The 20,345-nt window shown below is 43.5% G+C and overlaps 1 protein-coding gene across 6 annotated transcripts in view; it reads left to right on the top strand.

Annotated features, from left to right (window-relative positions):
• FGD6 (FYVE, RhoGEF and PH domain containing 6) overlaps positions 1 to 20,345 on the top strand; it is a 133,961-nt gene that overhangs the window by 53,770 nt on the left and 59,846 nt on the right. For 4 of the 6 annotated variants that reach the window (XM_089308772.1, XM_008256897.5, XM_089308771.1 and 1 more), the window contains exons 3-5: positions 1,707 to 1,860; positions 15,604 to 15,671; positions 16,103 to 16,133. In XM_089308772.1, coding sequence (XP_089164898.1) covers positions 1,707 to 1,860; positions 15,604 to 15,671; positions 16,103 to 16,133 — 253 coding nt within the window. The remainder of the gene's footprint in view (positions 1 to 1,706; positions 1,861 to 15,603; positions 15,672 to 16,102; positions 16,134 to 20,345) is intronic. The other 2 variants (XM_002711207.6, XM_089308769.1) reach the window with 1 other exon arrangement.

Raw genomic sequence — 20,345 nt, 5'->3', positions numbered from 1 at the left:
TTATGACCTGCTGAAAGAGCCTGCCCGAGTGGGAAGCAGTGTCCTCTGTTCTGCTGCAGTGTTTGCCCTGGTGATGTTCTGTGGGTCTTTTGCTGGTGCCACTTGTACTCTTGGATCCTGCAGGTATTCTTGTAGACCGATGACAGAGAGCAGTTGTTATAGGCAGACTACTTCAGAGTCTTAGCAAGGAATGCTAAAAAGAGCTGTTTCCCTCCTCTTGCTGGGGAACTTTGCTGTGGAATTCCCCCTGCAGCCTGAATTGCAGCAGTGGCTTATAGATTCATGAGATCTGTCTCAAAACAAACTCAGAAGCCTTGAGGAGGGGGACCGAGGTTTTTCAGACTTCAGATTGCATCAGAATCACCTGAAGTGCTTGTTGAACTGCAGATTGCTGGGCCCTGTACCCTAGAGTTTCTGAGTCAGCAGATTTGGAGCAAGCCTCAGAATTTGTAGCATTTCCTTACTTTTTCCCATGCCTTGCAGCGCAAGTATCTAACAGTGACAGCCTGAGAGGTGGGCGCCTATTCACATAGGCACATGCACTTTTTTTTTTTCTTTAAAGATGTATCTGTTTATTGAAAGGAAGATCAGAGAGAGATTCTGTTTACTGGTTTACTCCCCAAATGGCCACAACAGCTGGGGCTAAGCCAGGAGCCAGGAGCTCCATCTAGATTTCCCATGTGAGTGGCAGGGGCCCAAGCACTTGGACCATCTTCTGCTGTTTTCCCAGATACATTAGCAAGGAGCTGAATCAGAAGTGGAGCAGCTAGGACTCAAACTGGTGTTCATATGGGATGCCATGTCACAGGCAGCGGCTTGACCCCCGAGCCACACTACTGGCCCTTGCACTGTTGACTTTAGTCACCGTCATTAATTCCCAACCTCAGAGGTGTATTTCTTTGTTTTGTTGTTGTCGTTACTGGTGCTTGAAACACTGAGGCCTAAGGAGGCAGCAGCTCTTCTAGAGGACCTGTGCAGCCACTACCCTTTGTAGTAAGCCAGCTCACTCCCTGTAAGGTGTCTTGGTTTGTAGCTGGAGTGGAGACATGATATTGCAGGGGAAGGACGTGTGGAAGAATAGAATAAAGGAAGCTGGGAAACTTGCTTCCCACCCACCTTCCTGTCACTAAAATGATATTAAATTGATACTAAAATTAAATTACAACATAAGACCAAGGGATGGCATTCTGGTACAGCAGGTTAAGCTGCCACCTGTGACACCGGTATCTCATATCAGAGTGTCAGTTCGAGTTCCCACTACTCTGTTTCTAATCCAGTTCTCTGTTGCTGTCCCTGAGAAAGCAGTAAAAGATGGCTCAAATTCCTGGCCCCCTCCCCTCCTACCCACATGAGAGATGCAGATGGAGTTCTGGGCTTCTGGCTTTGGCTTCTTCAGCCCTGGCCATTGTGGCCATCTGGAGAGTGAACCAGTAGATAGAAGATCTCTCTGTCTCTCCCTCTCTCTGTCACTCAGTCTTTGAAATAAATAAATCTTTTTTTTTTTTTTTTTACAAAAATAAATAAAACGTAAGCCCAAAACCACTTTGGGTTTTTGTCAGTGAGCAGGGAAAGGGTGGGGGGTGTTCAGATCATCGAGCTGTAGTCCTTAGCTGTCCTGTCCTTACATCGCAGGGGTAAAATGGCTGATCCTAGTTCTGCTGGCACTCCCCGTGATAAAGGTGACTAATGCATACTTTCTGTTGAAGCAGTTCTGGAGCAGCCCAGGAGGGTCAGAGTGATCTGGATCTTGGTCCTGGTGATCTTCCCTCCGACGAGGAGGAGGTCATCAACAGTTCTGATGAAGACGATGTCAGCTCTGGGTCTAGCAGAGGAGAGCCTGACCTGCTGGAGGATAAACAGGTATAATTTGGTACTTGTTTCTGTTTGGGTGTCGGTTGGCTCTCACTGTGCTTGTTAATGCTATTTATCAACACGATAAGCACAAAAAACCTGGGTTTCCTTAAGAACTGTACAACATTTTTCAAATTTAAATGCAATTCCTGTTGTGATATAGCACCTGGGGTGTTATCGGGTTCCTAAGTACGTATCATTTAGAGATTATTTAGTGATTTTTGGTAAGTTACTTTATGTTTACTGATGTTCACTGGATTTCTCTTTGATAATGAAAACCCCCTTAGGATTTTTCTTGTACCAGTTTTTCTTAGATTTCTTGAAAGAAATGAATTATATGCATTTCAGATTCAGTCAAATTCTTTTAGGGATGGAATAAAGTTGACTTTTACATTTGCTTTGCAATAATCCACTATCCATATGTTTGATTTTGTTTGTGTACATGAAGATAGTCCTCGTGTTAATAATTGTTAGACCTGTATGTTGGGGCTCATTCTAATGCCTTTCTGTTTTGGCATGAATGTCTAATTGTTTCATTCAGTTCTTTGAATCAAAACATTATGAAAGGGACAAAACTAGAATATCAATAACGTTATAGGATATGTCTGAATGTTATAGCAAGATGGAATCTGCAGGGAACCATACAACATATCTAGCCATGAGGGAAATCTATGTCAACTGATTCCTATGCCATCATTTATCAACCCATTGTACTTCCTTTTTTTCAATATTTTATTTATTTATTTGAGAGGCATACTTATAGACAGAGAGAGAGGTCTTCCGCCTGTTGGTTTGCTTTCCAAATGGCTGCAATGACCAGAGCTGTGCCGATCCAAAGCCAGGAGCCAGGAGTTTCTTCTGGGTCTCCCACATGCATGCATGGGCACAGGCACTTGGGCCATTTTCCACTGCTTTCCAGGCCATAAGCAGAGAGCTGGACCAGAAGAGGAGCAGCTGGAACATGAACTGGCTTCCCTATAGGATGCTGGCACCACAGATAGAAGCTTAGCCTACCACGGCACAGTGCTGGTCCCTGTACTTCCTCTCTTACATATTTTTGCTGTTTGAATTCATTTTCAACCTAAAAATGAATGACTCAAGTACAATTGTCTGAATTTAAGTCCTGGTTTCACCAGCTATAATCTGAGTAACTTTAGGCTAATTATGTCACCTCTTTGGGCTGAAGAACATCATTTTATGGATGACAAAATGAATAGTACTTCCTACAACTGTGAGAGTTAAATGAATTAATATGTGGAAAGCCTAAGAAATCTGTCCAGTATACAGTAAGAGCTCAATGATACTTGTTTATTATCAGGACTGCATTTCTGTGCTGTAAGATATTGAAGACTAATGTTGGGATTAACCACCAGAAATTACTTAGGCAGGGAAATTGTAGAACTCCTAAGACAGATGTACAATTTTGTTCTTAAAGACTCACAATATCCCTCAGCAGCCTGTGGGTTTTACTTTGACCATCAAGTTGTTCCTCTGTGTCTCATTGGTATCCTCTTGTTCATTTTCCATGTTACTTCTTCATGGACTTAGATGCTGCAAATATTTACCGAGTACCCATTATGTCACAGGTATCATTGGTATTTGCTAGAGATAAACAGTGTTCAAGGTCCATGCTTTTGTGGTGTTTATGACCTAGTGGGGCAGGAGAGACCTTAAGTGCATAAACAGGAAGAACCTCAGAGTATTATTTGCTATGAAGGAAACAAAGTAGAGTGATATGCTATAAACCGAGGGAGTTACCTTGGGTAAAACCCTTTGAGAAAGTGGTATTTGACAGAGACTTAAATGACTGGTAAGAGTTTGAGGAAGAGCATTCATGGTCTGCCCTGCTAAGAGCTATCATTAAATCAACCACTGTTCTCTTTCTTAAGTAACCTCATTGTCTTTCTTCTCCTGATAGATGCTCTTTTCTATTTGTTTCTTTTGGATGAAACTTTTCTAGTTTCTCTCTATACTTCTTGAAGTGGTGACCAAAATTGGTTTCTACTTTCTGTTAGGGGTCTCACTGATCCATTCTATAAAGGAAGTATGAACCTCCAGCCTTGTGGTGTTAATGTCTCTTCCCAACACATCCTGTCATTAACACTGCCAGCCTGACTCATGCATGTTGTGGTTAGTAGAGACTCCCAGGGTTCCTTCCTCTATATTTGTGCCTTTCTTTTCACTTCCTGTATTTATATTACTGTTTTATGTCCTTAGTTGTGCCACATTGAAAAATACCTGTTAAATATTTAACTTTTTAAAAAAATGGGAGTATTTCTTCATTGAATCATTGATATTTCATATTTTTTTTACCTGATACCAGTAGTGTTAATAATTTCCCTCTTTTAGAGTTGTCAGCCCTCTGATGAACTTACTCTCTGTCTCTTCATCCTGCACAGTAGCAATAATAGACAGATTCTCCTTTTCTATATAGTTGTAAATCCATTTAAATTAGCCTGGTGAAGCCTTTCTCTTAATTTGCTTTCCTAGTGGTTAAGATTACATTCTGGCCAGCGCCGCGGCTCACTAGGCTAATCCTCCGCCTTGCGGCGCCAGCACACCGGGTTCTAGTCCCGGTCGGGGTGCCGGGTTCTGTCCCGGTTGCCCCTCTTCCAGGCCAGCTCTCTGCTGTGGCCCGGGAGTGCAGTGGAGGATGGCCCAAGTAGTTGAGCCCTGCACCCCATGGGAGACCAGGCTAAGTACCTGGCTCCTGCCATTGGATCAGCGCGGTGTGCCTGCCACAGCGCACCAGCCGCGGCGGCCGTTGGAGGGTGAACCAACGGCAAAAGGAAGACCTTTCTCTCTGTCTCTCTCTCTCACTGTCCACTCTGCCTGTCAAAAAAAGATAAATAAATAAAAAATTACATTCTGTGGAGTCAGCAAACTGGGTTCCTTGCAATTACTCGTTCTTGATTTTAAGCAACTTAATTTCTCTTTGTATTAGTTTCCCCATCTGTGAGAAGAATAGATAGTGGAGTGCACACTCGTCACTCTTTTCTAAGGTTGTTGTGTTGGGACAAAGGGAGAACACAGTAATCTTGTAGCTACTATTATTGATTTATATGAAAATAAGCAAGCAAAATCTTAAACATCTCAGGTCATGCTATGTGTAACCCTACCAATCAATTCAGTTTCAAGCTTATCTTTTTTTTTTTTTTTTTTTTTTTTTTTTTTAAGATTTATTTATTTACTTGAGAGGCAGAGTTACAGAGAGAAACAGAGAGGTCTTCCATCCATTGATTTACTCCCAAAACGGCCACAATGGCTGGAGCTGGGCCAATCTGAAACCAGGAGCCAGGAGCTTCTTCTGGGTCTCCAATACAGGTTCAGGGGCCCAAGGACTTGGGCCATCTTCTACTGCTTTCCCAGGCCCTAGCAGAGAGCTGGATGGGAAGAGGAACAGCTAAGACTCAAACCTGTGCCCATATGGGATACTGGCACTCCAGGCTGCAGCTAGAACTTGACACATGGGATGCCGGTCCCACAAGCGGATGCTTAACCTACTGTGCTACAGCAGCAGCCCCAAGTTTATCTTTGCTTTAATGACTAAATTAGAAACTTGTTCACAAATAAGCTGTCTTAATGGAAAATTTTTTAATTTGGCATTTTAAGACCTGTGTTTCAGTTCCAGCTCTGCCACTTTCTAACACCTTGGCAAAATAGTTTTATTAAGTTGTTTTGATTATTTACATCACTCACATTTCACAGTGGATTCCAGGTGAATTAACACCTGAAGTTATATAATAGCAAAAGTTAAAACATGTAGTTAAAGATTTCAGAGAGTCATCAAATAATGCTGGAATTACTGTACATCCACCTGCCAAGAAGTTAATTTGGATCCCTTACTTTGACCCTATACAAAAATTAGACTTACTAAGAACTTAAAGTCCTAGAAGAAAATTACAGGAGTAACTTTTCATGGCCTGGGATTAGGCAAAGGCTTCTTGATATGACAGCAAAAGTGCAGTGAAGAGAGGAAAAATGATAAATTGGTCTTCATCAAAAGTGAAATCTTTGTACTATAAATAATACCATTAAGAAAGTGAACAGGCAGGGACCAGTGCTGTGCTGTAGTGGGTAAAGCTGTCGCCTGCAGTGCTGACATACCATGTTGGTGCCAATTCGAGTCCCGGCTGCTCTACTTCCAGACCAGCTTTCTGCTATGGACTGGGAGAACAGTAGAAGGTAGCCTAAGTCCTTGGGCCGCTTCACCCACATGGGAGACCAGGAAGAAGCTCCTGGCTCCTGGCTTTGGATTGGCCCAGCTCTGGCCGTTGCGGCCATCTAGGGAGTGAGCCAGCAGATGGAAGACCTCTTTCTCTCTGCCTCTGCCTCTTTGTAGCTCTGCCTATCAAATAAATAAATAAATCTTTAAAAAAAATAAAAATAAAAATAAAATGTGAACAAGGAACACACCAAATAAGAGAAGATATTAGCAAATCACATTACTGATGAAGGACTTGTACACAGCATATATAACAAGCTCTTACAATTCAATAAAAAGAGAAATCACCCAGACTTAATGATCTGAACAGACAAAAGCAGATGTAAGAATACCCAATAGGGACTGGCACTGTGGTGCATTAGGTTAAAGCCCTGGCCTGCAGCGCTGGCATCCCATATGGGTGCTGGTTTGAGTCCTGGCTGCTCAGCTTCTGATCTGGCTCCCTGCTAATGCACCAAGAAAGCAGTGCAAGATGGCCTGAATCCTTGGACTGCTGCACCCTTGTGGGAGACTTGGAAGAAGCTCCTGGCTCCTGGCTTCTGATTAGCCCATCTCCGGCTATTGTGGCCATTTGGGGAGTGAACTAATGGATGGAAGACCTCTCTCTGTCTGTCTCTACCTCACTTTGTAACCCTGTCTTTCAAATACATAAAATAAATCCTTAAAAAAATAGCCAATAAACACATGAAAGATGTTCAACATTATGAGCCATTAGGGAAATCCTATTCAAAGTGTCTAAGAGGTTTGTATACACTAGAATTGTTATAATAAAAAATATAGACATTTGAGGTGAGTGGACTGAGCTGTGGCCTGCAATGCTGACATCCCATACAAACATTGGTTTAAGACCAAGCTGCTCCATTTCTGATCCACCTTCCTGTTGGTGTGCCTGGGAAGGCAATGAAGGAATTGGGCCCCTGCCACCCATGTGGGAGACTCACATTGCATTCTAGACCTAATGGATGAATTTCAGTGAACATTGCTTGTAGAGAGCAAATATGAAAGAGTAGAACACAGTTAAGAATTTACAAAATTGAGTTACTATAGGGGCCGGTGCTGTGGCACAGTGTGTTAAAGCCCCAGCCTGGGTGCCGATCCAGTTCTCTGCTATGGCCTGGGAAAGCAGTAGAAGATGACCCAACTCCTTGGGCCCCTGCACCCACATGGGAGATCAGGAAGAAGCTCCTGGCTCCTGGCTTTGGATTGCTGCAGCTCTGGCCATTGTGGTCATTTGGGGAGTGAGCCAGCGGAATGGAAGACCCCTATCTCTCTGTCTCTACCTCTCTCTGTAACTCTGTCTTTCAAATAAATAAAATAATTCTTTAAAAAAATGTTGAGTTATTATAGATATTGGAATGTAAAACTATATTTTAGGTCAAAGATTCTGTTTTGGAATTTGTTTTACTTATTTTATAACCTTGACAATGTAATTTTGTTATTTGTGGTTCATATTTCAACTCCCGCAGTAGTGTACTTTTGGGAGATGCTAGTATTTAATGGTCATTCTGCTTTGAAATGTGATGTAATTTAAGTGAGGATTTTTGTTAACTGAAAAGTTGAGATGCCAGATATGGCTTCTCTGGAGGTTTACCAGTATACTGTATTTTTCTTCCATTGTTTGACTTGGGTGAATCAGTTATTCTTATAAGGTAGAGATTTTATAGAAACTTTTTTTTATTATTGTTACTGTTTTTTAGTAATCTGGGACTTTGTGTCTACTTTAAACATGATGATAACCCAATTATTCATATTCTACTAGTTATTATCCCTCTTTTTTTTAACTCTGTAGTTTTGCTGATTTAAATGGTTAAACAGACAACAAGAATATATAGATTTCCAGAATTTTAAAATTGGAAAAGGTCTTAATCATCTAGCCTAGCCCCTTGCTATTCTCTGTATTGAAATGTTTTGGTCATTTAAGTTTGAATTTTCCTGTTTTTCAAAGCAATGTGTTCTAGTTTTAGGTTCTGAGAAGGTGGCAGCCACCTTTGTGGTGTTTCACGAATATTAATTACACAGTTGACTGTGGGGAGCAACTGAGACTAGACTAAGTTACTGGAATTAAGACTTATTCTATGCATCTGCTCTCCCACAATATGGCGCTGGGGAGGAGTAAACTTCTATGCAGCTGCCTCTCGCCAATTTGACTGATAAGCTGCAGGAGCTGATCCTGCTCCTGTTTGAAGGAGAGCAGCGTGCTCGGCGTGTGGGCAGCAGAGTTGGGATTGGTGGAAGAGGACTATAAAGGAGGAGAGAGACAACATGCACCAGAAACATCTGAAGGAACACCTGAGGAACATCTGAGCAGCCCCCGAGAGAGCCGGCTGGCGGTTTGCCGGTGTGCCGCTCCTCCGCGGAAGCGGGGAAAGCGGCTGGGGGTGCCGCCCCTCCACAGAGATGGAGGGGCCGGCAGCTAACCCGGGATGGCGTCGTTCCTCCACGAGTGAGGCTGGCAGCTAACCCGGGAAGGGCCGAGCAGACAAAGAGAACAGCGCAGGGTCCTGTGTCGTTCCTCCGCGAATGGGGGAGCGACAGTTGACCAGCCGCTGTGCTAGGTACAGAAGGATACAGAGGTGAATAAGATCATAGACTCAAGGAAACTCAGTCCTCTAAATATTATATGAACAAGACAGTAGCCTGTCCTTCAGTGAGTGGCAGGAAGGAAACATCAAGGCAGCCCTTTGAGTGCTGTCTTCAAAGGGTGAGCTGGAATACGACAGGCAGGTGCTGCTGGGAGGGAAGTCAAAGCAAAAGGAAAGGCATGTGCAGAGGCAGACGTATAAAGGCAGAGCGCACTCGGAGTTGCAAGGTAACTCAGTTCAGCTGGAATAGGGAGTACACAGCGAGGCGGAGGAGGAGAGAGACTAGTGAAGTTTAGTGGACACCTTGTGAAGTGTCTTGTGTACATAGAAAAGTAAAGTTTGGTCTCTGTTACCTATATGGGATGGAGATCTGCTAATGTGGTTCAGCCTGAGAACTAACATGATTCTGTTTGCCTTCTAGAAATATTCCGGTGGCAATGTAGAGAGTGGATTGCAGTCAGGTAAATTTAGAGTCAGGGAAACTACTCAGGTTAATTTAATAGTGTAGGCAGGATCTCAGGAGGCATTGTTGAAGGAGACGAAAGAATCAATTCAGCTTTGTAGAAATATTCAGTAGGAATGATTGACAGGACTTGCTGATTGAGAGGTGGTGATAAATGCTGGCTATGAGGACAGGAAAGAGGAGTTCATGTTTCTGGTTGTTGTTGAGCATCTATAGTAGATAGTATAAAGAAGTTCAGAGGCCGGCGCTGCGGCTCAATAGGCTAATCCTCCACCTTGCAGCGCCAGCACACCGGGTTCTAGTCCCGGTCAGGGCGCCGGATTCTGTCCCGGTTGCCCCTCTTCCAGGCCAGCTCTCTGCTGTGGCCAGGGAGTGCAGTGGAGGATGGCCCAAGTGCTTGGGCCCTGCACCCCCTGGGAGACCAGGATAAGTACCTGGCTCCTGCCATCGGATCAGCGCGGTGCGCTGGCCGCAGTGCGCGGGCCGTGGCGGCCATTGGAGGGTGAACCAACGGCAAAGGAAGACCTTTCTCTCTGTGTCTCTCTCTCACTGTCCACTCTGCCTGTCAAAAAAAAAAAAAAAAAAAAAAGTTCAGACTTTCCCTTTGCAGATTCCATGTTTGAGTATGCTGAAAAAAACTGAGACTAGACAGATCAGCAGGAGAAAGGGGGTACAAATTTATTAACATGCACAGATGCATAAGAACCACACAAAATGAGAAAACTCCAGGAAGAACCAGATGATTAAAGAGTAAACATTCTCTTATGGGAGATAGAAATAGAAGGGGTTATAGCCAGTTTTAGAGGGGTCTTTTACTTTGCGCCCATTCATTGCTCTTTTTTTTTTTTTTTTTTTTTTTTGACAGGCAGAGTGGACAGTGAGAGAGAGAGACAGAGAGAAAGGTCTTCCTTTGCCGTTGGTTCACCCTCCAATGGCCGCCGCGGCCGGCGCACCGCGCTGATCCGATGGCAGGAGCCAGGTGCTTCTCCTGGTCTCCCATGGGGTGCAGGGCCCAAGCACCTGGGCCATCCTCCACTGCACTCCCTAGCCACAGCAGAGGGCTGGCCTGGAAGAGGGGCAACCGGGACAGAATCCGGTGCCCCGACCGGGACTAGAACCCGGTGTGCCGGCGCCGCTAGGCGGAGGATTAGCCTAGTGAGCCGCGGCGCCGGCCCATTCATTGCTCTTAAAAATCCTGACTTAAAAATGAACGGGCCCAAAGAACAGACAGTAGCCTGGGACAAAGTTCTTCTGAGCTTGAGGGGAGGTGGTGACAAGTTATGAGATAGTGAGCAGCAGAACTGCACCAAGAACAAAGGTTGTCTTGCTGTATAGAGGCTCTCCCGTGGCTGTCCTCAGAGTGGACGCTGTGGGTAGTGTAAATAGGTGGTACTCTTTTAGTCTTCTTTTCTGCAAGTTACTCTTCTTGGTTAATGATATTTTAGGGAAAGATCTTAAGACAGTTTCATTTTTGTGGTTGTTCAAAAGCTAACTATCACAAATAGGGCTTTTTATTTGTCCTTATTAAAGCCTAGATCTTAAGCAAGTTCTTGGACTGGTGTTCATATCCATCATTTCATTCTACTTGAGCACTGTCTCATCCCCAGTGGCTTTTCCAGAAGCTACTGCCTTCACCATGAAGCTCCATGAGTTTTCCCTCTTCAAACTTGGGCTTCTTCAGCACTTTTACTTTCCTAACAAGGCATCATGGGGAGGATAGATAGAATGGTGAGCCTTTTCTATGTCCTTTCCAGTGCTGTCTGGAATCAGTTTATTGGCCACTTCTTTCAAGTCAGTTGCTTGCACCTCTTGGGTCATAATTTCCATCATCTGGTTCTGGTGGACCTGCTGGTGCTGAGCATAAAGGAGTCTTCCGTGTCTGATGGTTGCACTTCTTACTAAAACTGACACAGGGCTGACAAAGCAAATAACCACTGGTAGTTTTGGCATCAACATAAGCTTCAGTCATGCTCTGCCTTTTTTTTTTTTTTTTTAACACTAAACACATTTTGTCATAGGTAAGATCTATGCTATTAGTAATGGAAGTTAGTCAGCATTTTTTTTTTTTTTTTTTGACAGGCAGAGTGAACAGTGAGAGAGAGAGAGAGACAGAGAGAAAGGTCTTCCTTTTCCTTTGGTTCACTCCCAAAGGCCGCTGTGGCTGGTACGCTGCGGCCAGCATACCATGCTGATCCGAAGCCAGGAGCCAGGTGCCTCTCCTGGTCTCCCATGCGGGTGAAGGGCCCAAGGATCTGGGCCATCCTCCACTGCACTCCCGGGCCACAGCAGAGAGCTGGCCTGGAAGAGGGGCAACCGGGACAGAATCCGGCACCCCGACCGGGACTAGAACCCGGAGTGCTGGTGCCACAGGCGGAGGATTAGCCTATTGAGCCACGGTGCTGGCCTAGGCATATTTTTTTTTTTTTTAAGATTTATTTTCATTTATTTGAAAGACAAAGTTACAAAAAGAGAGACACATATAAAGAGAAATAGATCTTCCATCCACTGGTTGACTTCCCAGTTGGATGCAATGGCCAGGCTTGGCCAAGCCCAAGCCAGGAGCTTTATCCAGGTCTCCCACATGAGTGGCAGGGGCCCAATTTCATGAGCCAATTTCCACTGCCTTGCCAGGCACATTAGCAAGAAGCTGGATTAGAAGTGAAGCAGTATGGACATGAACTGGTGCCCATATTGGATGCTGGAGTATCAGGCGGTAGCTTAACCTATTAAGCCAAAATGCTGGCCTCAGTCAGGCACTTTTTGTTCTGGACATCCTCAGTAGTTAGCTTGAATTGTCTAAATGTAGCTTAATCATTCTGCACAGTGCAAGATGGACTTCAAACATATGACCCTTAAGGCTATCAGATGCAATTTTGGTTCCTTTGAGTCCTCTTGACTAGTGTTTGTCCAATTTTTTCTTTTTTTTTTTAAAGGTTTATTTATTTATTTGAAAGAGTTACAGAGAGAGAGAAGGAGAAGCAGAGAGAGAGAGAGAGGTCTTCCATCCTCTGGTTCTCTCCCCAATTGGCCACAACAGCCAGAGCTGCGCCAATCCAAAGCCAGGAGCCAGGAGCTTCTTCCAGGTCTCCCACATGGGTGTAGGGGCCCAAGGACTTGGGCCATCTTCTACTGCTTTCCTAGGCCATAGCAGAGAGCTGGATCGGAAGTGGGGCAGCTGGGTCTCGAACCGGCGCCCTTATAGGATGCCGGTGCTTCAGGCCACAGTGCCGGCCCCTGTCCAGTATTTCTGAAATTAAACATAGCAAGTGCATTCACATCATATCAGTGTTAGAAAATGGATCAGCCACTTTCTTCTTGGCTCCCTTTTTGATGCTTTTTCTGAGCCACTTGTTCTTGCCAATTGCCATGGTGCTCAGAGAACCAAAAGGCAATAGTTGCATTTTTTTTGGAAGAACTAAGTCAACTAAGGGAACTTCCGAGAGAGCCCTTCCTTGTACTTGGGGGTACAAGGACAGGGGTAGGGGAAACAGGATGTTGGGAAGATCTTAAGTCTAGGGCAGCTTCTCTCAACACTAGTCAGCAAGTACTTGATGAATTGTGTTAAGAGTGAAGTGCATTGGATGCTTTATCCTTTGAGAAGCCTTTCCTGATTTACACACCCCTGTCTGATTATAATCTTTCTTTCTTCACGATACCAACATGCTTCATAGTCATCCTTATATATAATTATATATGTATTTGGGTTGCTCCCCTTATTCATTGCTTGAAGATTATGGCTATTTCTTTAATTTCCTCTTCTAGCACTTTCATACTCCTTCTCAGACTACAGTATCAGTTTCTATGATAATTACCTGGGAATCTGAATTTTAAGATCCACCTGGTGGTTCAGTGTGTAATATCATAATTCTTAGGTTGGATAGTGGTAAATCTGAGTTCTCTTCTCAACTCTGCTAATAACCAACTTTAATTTTGGCAAATTTCAGGTTTAGATGTGTCATCTTTGATTCAACTCTCACTTTATATATCCCATGTGTTTGATCTCATTCACTGTCATGATTTCAGCTACCATTTATTATCTAATGGGTCTCAATATAGTTTTTTTTTTTTTTTTTTTTTTTGACAGGCAGAGTGGATAGTGAGAGAGAGAGACAGAGAGAAAGGTCTTCCTTTATGGCGTTGGTTCACCCTCCAATGGCCGCCCGCCACGGCTGGTGCACTGTGGCTGGCGCACCGTGCTGATCCGAAGGCAGGAGCCAGGTGCTTCTCCTGGTCTTCCGTGGGGTGCAGGGCCCAAGCACCTGGGCCATCCTCCACTGCCCTCTCAGGCCACAGCAGAGAGCTGGCCTGGAAGAGGGGCAACCAGAAAAGAATCTGGCACCCCAACTGGGACTAGAACCCGGTGTGCCGGCGCCGCTAGGTGGAGGATTAGCCTATTGAGCCGCAGCGCCGGCCTCAATATAGTTTTTAAAAGTAAAGTTTAAAGATAAAGATTTCCCCTCTATCTCTCTGACTTCTTTTGAACATAAAAGTGATTACAATGAAAATTTAATGTTTAAAAAAGATTTATTGATTTGCTTGAAAGGCAGAGTTACAGAAAAAGAGAGGGAGGGAGAGAGGGAAAAGAGATCTTCCATCCACTGGTCTACTCCCCAAGTGACCCAACCAACTACGTCTGGGCCTGTCTGAAGCCAGGCGCCTAGAACTCTGTCTCCATGTGAGTGGCGGGGACCCAAGCGCTTAGGTCGTCTTACTCTGCTTTCCTTAGCACGTTAACAGTGGAGCATCCAGGACTTGGACTGGCACTCACGAGATGCTGCCTTCACAGTTAGCAGCATAACCAACTGTGCCACAATACTGATCCCTAAAATATAATTTTTAACATACTATAAAACCTTGAGTGGTGTGCATTTGGTGCAGCGTTTAAGATGCCCACATCCCATACAGGAGTGTGTAATTGGAGTTCTGACTGCTGCTTCCAGTTTAGCTTCCTGCTATTGTACACTCTGGGAATTAGCAGGTGATGGCTTGGATGGTTGGGTCCCTGTCACTCACTCACCAGGAGGCATTTGGGGTATGAACCAGTAGATAAAAGATTGATCTCTGTATGTCACTGTTTTAATAGGTTTCAAATAAAATGAAAATAGATAAAAATTTTTTAAAGATTTATTTATTTACTTGAAAGTCAGAGTTACACAGAGAGAGAATGAGCCGTGGAGAGAGAGGTTTTCCATCCGCTGGTTCATTCCCCAGTTGGCTGCAACCGCCAGTGCTCTGCTGATCCGAAGCTAGGAGCCAGGAGCTTCTTCTGGGTCTCCCACGCAGGTGCAAGGGCCCAAGCACTTGGGCTTTTACTGCTTTCCCAGGCCATAGCAGAGAGCTGGATTGGAAGTGGAGCAGCTGGGACTCGAACCGCCACCCATATGGGATGCCAGCACTGCAGGTGGCAGCTTTACCTGCTATGCCACAGCGCCGGCCCCATCGCAGCTACTTTTTATGCTTACTCTCACGTTGCCTTAGCCAACTATGCCCTGTCCAGCTCTGCCCTGTGCAGTACAGAATGACTGTGTCTTAGTGTTGCCAGTGTCCACGTGGATGCAGAAATCTCTCTTTCTAAAAACCAGGTCTGATGTTTCATCAACAGAAACGTTAGAGCATTTTCGTTTTAACACAGCAGTCATAATTTTTACCTTAAGGATAGTTTCCAAAATATTAGATTTGCTTATTCCTTATTTACTTTTTTTTTGCCCCTTGCTATAGAATTGCAGGATTCAGATCTTTCATTCGAATAGAAATAAGAAACTCTTCTTTTCTTTAATCCCCTGGAAACAAAGCCAGCCGTGTTAATATTCCATTAACAACATGAAATTCACCTAAATACTGTACCTCCTGCCAAAATATCTCTGTTACTCCTTTCAAGCATGCACATCCCCCCCCTCCCCCCTTGCTGGGGCATTAAACTTTCCTACAAAGGAGTACAGAGTAAAAGAACTTCACTTTAGCTCTTCAGGATAGAACTGCCGTGTTTCTAAGACCCCGGTACGAGGGATTTTAAAGAAATTGAGAGCCTGTGGCTGTAATGTTGGTATAGACTGGGAAGAAATTCGTTCAGACTGTACTTAAGGTTGTCTGAGAAGGGCCTTACTTAGGGTGAAGTTCTCTCAAAAAGACCTGCTGGATATTCACCAGTAATGATTACATCGCTGTGTGCACCCAGTGGACTCACGTTCATGTGGTATCTGTAGGGGTCCTTTCTGCTGCAGAATGGTTTGAACCATCGAGGTACTACTCAGGCTGGTCGGTTAATCCCATTACAGACTGCTCTCAGCTGCTCTTGTATTGTGGCTTATCCCTCATCATATTTTCTACCTTTGTCATTTGAGATGTTATACAGCATGAATTGTGTGTAATACGGATGGAGATTGTACATATCGGAGTTAAAAGTTCATGTCTGCCTTGTTCATAGCTGATCTTCATTATCCTTTAATGAGTTTCATACTTTCTGAATGTTCTTTTATCCACAGGATGAAGATACTGGAATGAAAAGTAAAGTGCATCATATTGCCAAGGAGATCATAAGCTCAGAGAAAGTGTAGGTATCTAATTTACAATTTGGACAATTATTTTCCCCTCATTGACTCATTTAAAATGTTTTTTCTGTCTTGTGGCGCCGGCACACCGGGTTCTAGTCCCGGTCAGGGCGCCGGATTCTGTCCCGGTTGCCCCTCTTCCAGGCCAGCTCTCTGCTGTGGCCAGGGAGTGCAGTGGAGGATGGCCCAAGTGCTTGGGCCCTGCACCCCATGGGAGACCAGGAGAAGCACCTGCCTCCTGCCATCGGATCAGCGCAGTGCGCTGGCCGCAGCACGCTGGCCGCGGTGGCCATTGGAAGGTGAACCAACGGCAAAGGAAGACCTTTCTCTCTGTCTCTCTCTCTCACTGTCTACTCTGCCTGTCAAAAATAAAATAAATAAAAAGAAAAAAAGAAAAAAAATAAAAATGTTTTTTCATTGCTGTGTTTTACAGATTTGTGGATGTATTGAAACTTTTGCATATTGTAAGTATCTGCTAATATTTTCTTGATGTTTAAGACTAACTCCTTTTGTATTTTCCCAAACCCAAAAAGTTTTCAGTATAACTAACTAAATGAATTACACTTATATGCTTTCTCTAATACATGGTCATATTTTAAAATTCATACATTCTCGCTGGCGCCCCGGCTCACTAAGCTAATCCTCCGCCTTGCGGCTCAGCACACCGGGTTCTAGTCCCGGTTGGGGTGCCGGATTCTGTCCCGGTTGCTCCTCTTCCAGGCCAGCTCTCTGCTGTGGCCTGAGAGGGCAGTGGAGGATGGCCCAAGTGCTTGGGCCCTGCACCCCACGGGAGACCAGGAGAAGCACCTGGCTCCTGCCTTCGGATCAGCGCGGTGCACCGGCCACAGCGCACCGGCCACGGCGGCCATTGGAGGGTGAACCAACAGCAAAGGAAGACCTTTCTTTCTCTCTGTCTCTGTCTCTCACTGTCCACTCTGCCTGACCAAAAAAAAATTTTTTTTCATACATTCAATATATATGTGAATATTTTAATGCATATGTATCTGACGTATATAGATAGATATACCCAAATGATTTCTTTAAAAAGCAGAGCTTTTATATATCCAAAGTCTTCAAGCTTTATATCCTCACAATAAAGAATTTTAAAAGTGATAATGTATCCTCTTGGCTGTTTGCGGAGGATATTTGCTGTCAGAATTTTGGACTAATAGTGTGAAAAAGAATGTCATTGTCATTGTTCCAGACTGTTTTCTGAATAAGTTCCCAGAAACAGACATTTACAACTGTTTGAAGTTTTATTTTCAGTTTTTATAATTGTCAACTTGAACAGACCTGTTGGGACAATGATGATTTATCTGACTGCGTATTCACTTTTCATGCTCTCCCTTTGCTTGCAAGTTTTCACCTGTTTTGTTATATACTGGCAATTAAAATGCTTTTGGCGTTACTTTATTCTAATTATATTTCAGCAAACTATTAAGATTTAACAAAAGAGAGGTACAAAGTAGAGGAAGCAATAGTAAAGCAATGGAAGGGAAAATTTACTTATGTGATATAATTATTCACATCATAAATTAAACTTAATAGCAAAAAATGGAAGGTTCACAAAATGTACACCTGTTTATGGCTCTGCAAAGAGTATCATTATTCTTGGGTTTCTTTTTAAGAAGTATATACGAACATGAAAGTAGGTTACACTTCTGGGTGATTCACATTTACCAGATGTTGCCTTTGTGCTCTCTACTTGGTCCAGTGGAAACATGGAGGCCTAATTCGTGTGTAGAAAATCTCCAACTTTAGAAACATTTTCTTAAAAACTTAATTACTAATTCATATTGAGAAAGCTTTCCTGGGGGGTAGTTTCTCATATTAGTACTAGACTATATTATAAGTTCTCTTTTGTAATTAACTTTTCAAAATTGATAGCACATATTGGGGCTGGTGTTTGGCATAATGAATAAGATGTCCCTTGGGAACCCACACCTCATATTGGAGTGTCTTTGTATTCCAGCTTCCTGCTAATGTGCACTGGGGGTGGTGGTGGGGGATAGCAGGTGATAGCTCAAGTATTTGAGTCTCTACCACGCATGTGTGAGACCCAGATTAAGTTCCTGGCTCCTGGCTTTGGCCTGGCCCAGCCTCAGCTGTTGAAGGCGTTTCAGAAGTGAATCATATGGAAGTGTGCTCTTTTATCTACCTCTCTCTCTCTCTCTCTCCCTTTTTCTGTCTCTGTCTCTTGCCTCTTCAATAAATTTTTAAAAACACATTACTGTCTCGGCCGGCGCCGCGGCTCACTAGGCTAATCCTCCGCCTTGCGGCGCCGGCACACCGGGTTCTAGTCCCGGTCCGGGCGCCGGATTCTGTCCCGGTTGCCCCTCTTCCAGGCCAGCTCTCTGCTGTGGCCAGGGAGTGCAGTGGAGGATGGCCCAGGTGCTTGGGCCCTGCACCCCATGGGAGACCAGGAAAAGCACCTGGCTCCTGGCTCCTGCCATCGGATCAGTGCAGTGCGCCGGCCGCGGCGGCCATTGGAGGGTGAACCACCGGCAAAGGAAGACCTTTCTCTCTGTCTCTCTCTCTCACTGTCCACTCTGCCTGTCAAAAAACAAAAACAAACAAACAAACAAAAAAAAAAAAACAAAACAAAAAACAAACAAACACATTACTGTCTTAAAGTTACTTCGTGTTCTACTGAATACTCCGTCTTTTGAGTCCTGGTAACTACTTCGTTGTCCTTTAGTCTCTGTTTGGGAAGACTCTCCTAGCTTATGTTGACATGGCTACCAAAGCCCTGCTTTGAGCAGCCTGGTTCCTGTGCAGAGAGCTGTCCTCCCTGAACAAAGTTCATTGTTAGGAGCTGAGGTGTTTCCTCATCTTGGTTTGGTGTTTCCCTCTCTTCATATGCTTTGTTTCAAGAGTCTTCCCAAGGATCTTTCCTCTCTTTCCAAGGATCTTTCTTCTCTTTCCAAAGATCCAGGGGCTTGTGGATCTTAAAAAAATGTTCATGTGATCATTTAAATTAACCAAAGCTCCTTCAACTTATAAATGGCCTACTGAGCGTTCCCTATGTGCCTTGCCAGCTCTTAACTATGTTGGATTACCTATTATAATCCTTATAACAACCCTATCAAGTAGATGTTGTCTGTTTTTTAAATGAAGAAAGTAAGCTTCAAATGTAACCCATTGCTAAATGACAGTCAGATTTTGACATCCAGTTTGAGCCCTTTAACTCAATGATTGTTTATAAAATGATTAAAATTATTTCTAGAAATCTCTATATACTGGATAGAATATAGTGTATCCTTGGGTATATTATTACCTTGCTTTCAGAATTCTTTCGGTTGCCCTGGAAACCAGAGAAATTCTAATTTTTCAGTTACTAAATGTGAAAATGAAGCCAGATTTTGGTCACTTGGGATATATTATTCTGATATTTAATAATGTTATAAAAAGAAGTTGAAAATTTGGGATAAGTTTAACACAGCTTTGTATTCATGATTATGCACGATAACACCAGGTCTTCACACATAAAGAGGGAGGAATAAATTCATTGGAAAAATATTTTCATTTAAAAAAGAAACTGTTGATGTAGGGACTTTCCCTCTCTACTTTTACTTCATAGTTTCACATTCATATCTTCATATTTATCATAGCTCTTTGGCCTTAGCAGCTGCTTTACTTTTACCTACTGCAAAGTGTCATTCATGTATACAGAAAGCCCTAGGTGCTAAGCTCCGTATCTGTCCATGTATCCATTTGGGTTTTGTAATTTTCTGTGTAGTGATGGTGGTTAAGTAATGCCCTCAGGTCAGGAAGCCCAGTCTAGACAACTGTTAATTAAGTCACCTACTCCTATTTGGCCCTGGAGATATGAATCCTGACCTAGTAAACAAGGCCATTTGTTTCATGCTACATTGCCTCAAGCTGTTCATACATATTTGATTTTATTTGCATTGATTTTTACTTAGGTCCTCCCCACATGCTCAGAGCTGACAAGGCTAGTATGTAAATACCTCATTGTGATTAATAATCAATTTAATATTGATCTAGTTCTTTTTATAGATTTTGGGGGAATTATTAAGAATAATATTATGATATGCTTTATCATTCAGAGACCTATTGTTGTCTCTAAAAATTTTAGCTTGAAAAAGCTTTGAATTATTACCACCAGCAAGGTAAGGGTGAGACTTATTGCTTTGATTCAGTTTTGTATGCAGCATCTTTGGTGAGTTTTATGTTATAAAGGCTAAAGTGAATGTAGTTCATACCTAAAGAATCTATGTCTTGCCTAACATTATTTTAAAACATGTATTCTTTTGAAACTTTTAAAATATATATTTACTTATTTTGAAAGAGTTATAGAGGGGGAGAGACAGAGAGAGCTTCTATCTGCTTGTTCACTCCCCAGATGGCTGCAACAGCCAGGGAGCCAGGAGGTTCCCATGTGGGAAGCAGGGAACCAAACACTTGAGCCACCTAACACAGTTTTTCCCATGCCATTAACAGGGAATTGTAATGGTTGTGGAGCAGGTGGAAGATGAATTGACGCCCATATGGATGCCCACAAAGCAAGTTCTAGCTTTACCTGCTGTGTCACAACACAGGCCCCAGGCCTAACATTTTTACCCACTAGTTCTCCCCCATACCTTTTATTCTAATTACCCAGCATTTCCAGTGTGAAAAACAAAGCAAAACAAACTCTGGATCTAATTTTTTAA

Source organism: Oryctolagus cuniculus, chromosome 11, assembly GCF_051225735.1.
Source record: "Oryctolagus cuniculus isolate XC-2025 breed Fujian yellow rabbit chromosome 11, ASM5122573v1, whole genome shotgun sequence".
Taxonomy (NCBI): Eukaryota; Metazoa; Chordata; class Mammalia; order Lagomorpha; family Leporidae; genus Oryctolagus; species Oryctolagus cuniculus.
This window is presented reverse-complemented; position numbering and strand designations above follow the sequence as displayed.